This window comes from Crocodylus porosus, unplaced genomic scaffold (genome assembly GCF_001723895.1).
Source record: "Crocodylus porosus isolate Cpor-Errol unplaced genomic scaffold, CroPor_comp1, whole genome shotgun sequence".
NCBI lineage: Eukaryota > Metazoa > Chordata > Crocodylia > Crocodylidae > Crocodylus > Crocodylus porosus.
This window is the reverse complement of record NW_017728943.1, coordinates 22,982,708-22,988,707: the sequence shown is the minus strand read 5'-3', so window position 1 is coordinate 22,988,707 and position 6,000 is coordinate 22,982,708. Positions and strand designations below refer to the sequence as shown.

General features: G+C 48.0%; 2 protein-coding genes across 7 annotated transcripts in view; both read right to left on the bottom strand.

Annotated features, from left to right (window-relative positions):
• Window positions 1-6,000, bottom strand: part of PPP2R5D (protein phosphatase 2 regulatory subunit B'delta) — a 1,176,261-nt gene that overhangs the window by 771,156 nt on the left and 399,105 nt on the right. The window lies entirely within an intron of this gene.
• The window catches only part of LOC109319431 (phosphofurin acidic cluster sorting protein 2-like), a 34,832-nt gene that overhangs the window by 26,377 nt on the left and 2,455 nt on the right, over window positions 1-6,000 (bottom strand). For 5 of the 6 annotated variants that reach the window (XM_019548983.1, XM_019548984.1, XM_019548985.1 and 2 more), the window contains exons 2-7: window positions 5,856-5,945; window positions 5,164-5,289; window positions 4,726-4,888; window positions 4,436-4,527; window positions 3,043-3,123; window positions 1,076-1,135 (exon numbers count right to left, since the gene is read on the bottom strand). In XM_019548983.1, coding sequence (XP_019404528.1) covers window positions 1,076-1,135; window positions 3,043-3,123; window positions 4,436-4,527; window positions 4,726-4,888; window positions 5,164-5,289; window positions 5,856-5,945 — 612 coding nt within the window. The remainder of the gene's footprint in view (window positions 1-1,075; window positions 1,136-3,042; window positions 3,124-4,435; window positions 4,528-4,725; window positions 4,889-5,163; window positions 5,290-5,855; window positions 5,946-6,000) is intronic. The other variant, XM_019548988.1, reaches the window with a different exon arrangement.

The window sequence follows — 6,000 nt, the reverse complement described above, 5'->3', positions numbered from 1 at the left end:
TCTGGAACCAACTTCCAAGAGAAGTGGTGCAGGCTCCTACCCTGGGGGTTTTGAAGAGGAGGCTAGATGAACACCTTGCTGGGGTCGTTTGACCCCAGTACTCTTTCCTGCCATGGAAGGGGGTTGGACTAGATGATCTGCTCAGGTCCCTTCCGACCCTAGAAACTATGAAACTATGAATCTTCAACCTGTAAGTTGTTGGTGTCCCAGGGGTGGATGATGGGGAGGCCATGAGGGCCCCAATCCTTGCTGCTGCCATGTAGCTCTGGCCCCTTCTCCACCATCCACCCAGAGGCATGAGTGCCAAGCAAAATGTCTTCAAGTGCCACACTCTGGCACCCGTGCTGGCGGTTGCCTACCCCTGATGTACACAAATGTTGTTGTGTACGAAAAAACTTCACAGCAGGGTAGTAACTGTATTTACAAGTACTATGCCCTCACAGGGGTGCACATGTAGATGCAGAAATGTTTACTGCAGAACTAATCAGTCAGCTCTACAGTAGACATCTCATGCAGACACACACTGTAATTTAGTCAAATCAGGGTGGCTTTTTAAATAAAGACCAACAGGTGCCTCATGAAGTCCAGCACCATCTCCCAGTCCCAGGTTCAGGTTCTGTTCCAAACTTCTAGGATACTGGAGCTCTTCAAATCAGCAGAAAAACAGGACATGGTTGTTTCAACCAGCCATTTTTCCCTAAGTTTGAGAGAGACAGCTCTCAAATCCTGGAATTTCAGAAACAGAAAGTACCATGGGGTGCTCCATGTCTCAGGGTTGTATTCTCCAGGAGGCAGGAAATGCTTAAAATATAGATACACTGAAAGTACCATACAGGTCCTTCTGCTAGCAGGATGTCTGCAAACTCACCTACATCATACTGAAAGAGCATACCAGATCTCCCTGGGGATGCTGGCTCTGGCCTGGTCCTCCCAGGATTCTATGCAAGGTAAAGTACACAGCAAGACTTGAGGGCCATCATGGAATGTCCTCTCACACATGTGCCATGAAGTAACTGACCCCAAAACAAAGTGGGCTGCTGATGCATCACACAAGAACAAGTCAACTGTTTCTTACCTCATCTGTCACTTTAAATCTCTTCAGCAAAGCAACAAATTTCTGCTTGAAGTTTGGTTGCTAAAATGAAAGGAAGGAGAGAAAAATTCAGCAAGGTCTAAGTGTCCTGTTACCTCCTGGCTGCACTCACTGCTCTATGGCCCAGCTGGGGCTGAAGCTGGCAAGTGTAAGTGGTAATGCTTCCTTCACAGCTTCCCAGCTACCAGATAACCGAGCAAAATGGGATTATGAGCTATTATCATCTGACCTCCTGCACTAGCTAAACACAGAAGATGATCTGATCCTGCCTAAAGAGCTAAAGTCAAAACAGAGGAACAGCAGGGAAAAACAATATTGCTAACAAGCAAAAGACTCTGAGAGATGCCAGGATCACAGCTTCCTAGCACCTCTGCAGTTTCTCTGTTCAGTCATGACAATGGAGATATGCCTTTCTATAAGATCCTGTCTGCATTAGAGATGGGCATGGGCCAGTAAGCCCTGCCTTAGGTTGTATCAGTGTTACTCTGTGAGACAGCAACACTAAATGAATCTTTCCAGTGCAGAGAGGCCTACGGCACACCCACTGACTGGCACTGGTGTTGTCTGCCACTTCTTATTGGGAAGCTGTAATGAATGTACAAAAAACAATCCCTACCAAGAAAGTCTGCTCAGCAACATAGACCCATTCCCCACTAGGGCCCACTAGCATAAAACCTGAACCTAGTGGCACTCACTGCACTGCCTGATCTACCAAAGCAGGTTTCCCCCACCCTTTTAGATTGGTGACCCCAAAGTAAATGTAAAACATCTTCCCAGCATAAAAGTGAAAACTGGGTTGTGGTACACCCAGAGAATGCATGTGTAGGTGCATCTGGAGAGGATGAGAAAGAACACTTGGCGCTGAAGGCTGTGGAGGAAACCTGACTGCATGTGCTTTGGATGTAATAGCATTTTCTATACCTCACAACCCCCATGACTGCCTTTCATGATGCCCCCAGGACATCAGGCCCTACGGCTGAGGAACATGCCCCTTGTGCATGGGAAAGTTCTGGCTAGAGACCTAGGATGGATGAGATGCAAGAAGGCAAATGAGGGCAGTAAGAGCAGAGTGCTGGAAAATGCAGAGTACAAATGTCTGCCATTGTGTGGCACACGGATACGTGTGCAGGCAACACTGCAGCCCTCGGAAACCAGCCAGACAGTGCAGCATACAGTGCAGTTTGCCCTAACCTTTGCAAGGCATCTCAGGCTCTGCTGGGATCTGGGAGGAGATGACTGAGCCACAAGTCAACTGCCAAGTTACTTTCTGGAGCAGGGTGTATTTTTACACACACACACAATGCCTGCATGCAGACAAAACCTAAACACTCTGGAGGCCAGAGAGAACAGACACAGCTTCTATGCCACACACTCAGATTTAACCAGTCTGTCTAACTCAGGTACTCTTTTGCTTGAGAGGAGAACACACTTTCTCTGATGGCACTTGTGTTCTGGAAAGCAAGAACCCTGCATCATTAACCTCAGGTGCAGGCAAGATGTGGAGAATCTAGGACCTTAACTCCAGTATCCTGTTGGGGACTGACTTAAAGAAATGATTCTCAAGCAGAGTGCTATGACACCCTGGGGTGCCTTGAGATCTTTTCAAGAGTGCTGCTGTGTGCCACACACTGTGAGGTGTGCAAACATGATTCAAAAAATAAACCCAGAGATTTCAAATAGGAGTTCATAGTGTTAAAAATATTCTGACCTGCTGCAGTCTTTTGAGTTCTGTGCAACAGAAGAACGACTTTAGTATTTTTCTGTAGTCAAAAAAACAAGTGAAAACTAAGCTAGCATTTTCCGAGGGGTGGGAGGGTCTTAAGGCTAAAAAGGCTGAAAAACTTCTGAACATCATCCTCCACCACTAGTCCCTTTTGAGCCTCCTGCTAGGTTATAGGTAGGAATTAAAATCCCCAAATGCCTTAGAGAATAGGAAATGGTGGTATTACTCTGGTCATTGATGTGGTTCTGATCATTTTCCTCCTGGCTTTCTTAGGTTTCCTCATTTCATCTTCTTCATCATATAAATCCTAAATGGCAAGAGATGACAGCATATCAGAGGCACATGGAGCACAGGGAAGGCCTACACATGTGGAGTCTGTGCATGCCACAGCCCCTAGTTTCTGCAAGGACAGGTTCCTTACCTCGCTCACTTGACACCACTTTCCATCAGGGTTCCTCTTCCCTCCCCACCCTCACTGCTTATGGCTTATTCTGAGCCCCAAGGGGGCCCCAAAGGTCCTTCGCTCACCTGCTGTCTGATCAGGACAAGCATCAACAAGGTCCAGAAAATACAGTACTAGAAAAGAAGGTGGTGCCCTTCCAAGGCCCATTTGAACTGCTTCTTAGAAGTTGCCCTTGCTGTAGCCAAACCAATTATTTCTCAGCTTATCAGCTTTCACTGTGTAGCTGCTCAAGGTAGGGCCCACAGCTGAACCAAAGATCCCTTAGGGCCAGAGCCCTGGGTTACCCAAACAGCGTGGCCTCCAAAGATGTGGGGTCATGGTGAATATGGAGCTGGACATGAGCCTCCAGTATGATACTCCAGACAAAAGAGCTATTGAGGTCCTTGGATGTATGAACAGGGAAATCTCAGGGAGGAACAGAAAAATGCTATTCTGATGAGGCCTTGATGAGACCACCGTTGGAATATCATGTCCAGGTCTGGTGTCCACAATTCAATAATGATGTTATGAAACAGGAAAGGGCTTGCAAGAATGATCCAAGAACTGGAAACCTGTCTTACTGTGACAAACTTGAGGAGCTCAGTCTGTTTATCTCAACAAGAAAGGTTATGGGGGTGACTTGATCACAGTTTATAAGTATCTTCAGGGAGAACTGAAATTTTCTCCAGGGAGAACTCTTCACTTTATCAAATGAAGGTACAAGACAATCTAATGCCTGCAAGTAGAAGCCAGGCTAATTCAAACTGGAAATAGGGTGCAAACTTTAACCATACAGGCAATTAACTCTCTCTAGGGGCTGTGGGAAATCTGCCACCACGATCTATTTATGGTTTATTTTTAAATTCATTCTGGAAGCTTTTCTGAAAGCTTGCCCCTTGCTCAACGAGATGATCACAAAGGTTATTTCTGGACTTCCAATCACAAGTTGGCTGGTGCCCCACGGCCCCATTCTCTGCTGTGAAGTGCCACTATTCTGTGCTTCTCGGAGGCTATAGCAGATGGTCATCCCCAGAACAGGAGAGGACTCTGCATAAATGAAGAGTCTGATGCACCATGCCTCCTGCCCTGGGGAGAGGTGAGAATTTTACCTCTCACTGAGGACAGGAAGCAGGACCAAGCTAACTTGAGATGGCCAAAGAGGCTGAGCCATCCTTACCTGGCCCTGTACAGCATCGTCACTGGCTTCCTGCTCCGAGGAGTAGCTATCATCCTCTTCCTCAGAGTAGTTATCGATGTCTGGAGAACGATCTGAAGTCACAAAATGCAGATGCCATGTCCCAGCATGACACCTTGCTCCCACCCCAGAAGCCAAGGATATAATCTCTCACCAGTTCCCACAGCCCTACCCACAGATGCAGTTTGGGAAACACCCTGCCCCTGAGCAGCTCAGTTTCCCCCAGCAGAGAGAGGAGCTGGCATGTCTTGTCTTGGATGAAGAATACATACCTGAGGCTTTGATTTTGGGACCAGAGGGCACATTTCCATCTTCATGGTCAATGGGTTGGCTTGACAGGGAATAGATACTGATTTCAGCCACTTGGATGCTCACATCCTTCATGTTGCTGTGCAGGCTGAGAAGCTGCCCTCCATCTGTTGGGTGCTGCATCACCTGGGCAAAGAGACAAACACCCATGTGCAGGGGTGAGGCTTCCAATGCTAGGATGACTCCTACACCCAGCAAGAATTCAGCCTGGAAACTGCCCTCTCACTGGGAAAGCCCATTTACTCTGCCAGCAGCCAGCAGTTTGGAGGGTTCCCAGCTTCTGGCAGATGCGCAGCACTCTCAGGTCAGAGCAGCCCTAAAGCTAGCACCCCCATCAGTACAGGCATGCCAAGGCTCCCAGGCATTCCCCAGCTCCTCGTTTTCCTCCCAGAGCTGCTTACCTCAGCCATGTTGATGATGCCAACTGCCAGAGTCTTGTAGCCCAGAAAAGTGCGGTTCTTATACCTCTTCTTTCGCTGTAGCATGATTTGCAGTTTGTTGCCATCCCTCTTCAGGAAATGTGGATACTGAGGTGAGAGAGAAATCACAAGGAAATAGCAAGGCCAGGAGTGGGAGCCAGGTCTGGGGTTCAAGCCAATCTTGACCTCTCACCACCAACACCTTGATGAGAGTACATGACATGCAGTTCTCTGACCACCCCAGCCAGGTTCTTCACCCCAGACTCCTTCTGGGCACCTCTGAGTTCCATTTCTGCTCCCTGGCCCCAGGCACATCACTCTCCCTCTCTAGCATCCTCTATCTCCCTCCTGTAAGCTGTGTCCTGAGCATAAAGCCATTATAGCATGACATCCCGTGAGATCCCATCAGCACTATGGAGACACTGTGCTGTCAGGCTTGTCAGAAAACCTTGGGATACTCAGAACTTCTGGCTTGAAACTGGGAGATGAAATCAGCCTGGTGCTACTAGTTAGATGCTGACAGCACATTCCCTGAACCAGGTGGCAAAGTCCCTTTCAGATACCAAACAAATGGCAATTTCCTGAAAACAATGTTTGTTCAGAAGGTGATAGGACTGTCGAAGATCCTGTTGGGGTTTGGGGCTCTGCATTGATATCAGCAAGGCAAAAGTTACCTGTAAAGAGAATGTCAGTTCCAGGTCCGTCTCCATCAGGCCACCGGGGGGAAGGACATACTCATTGGATCTCAGGACTCGCTTTGAACCCTGCAAGACGAACAGGAGATGCGCATGCCAGTTAGCACAGACCTGCTCAGCTGGA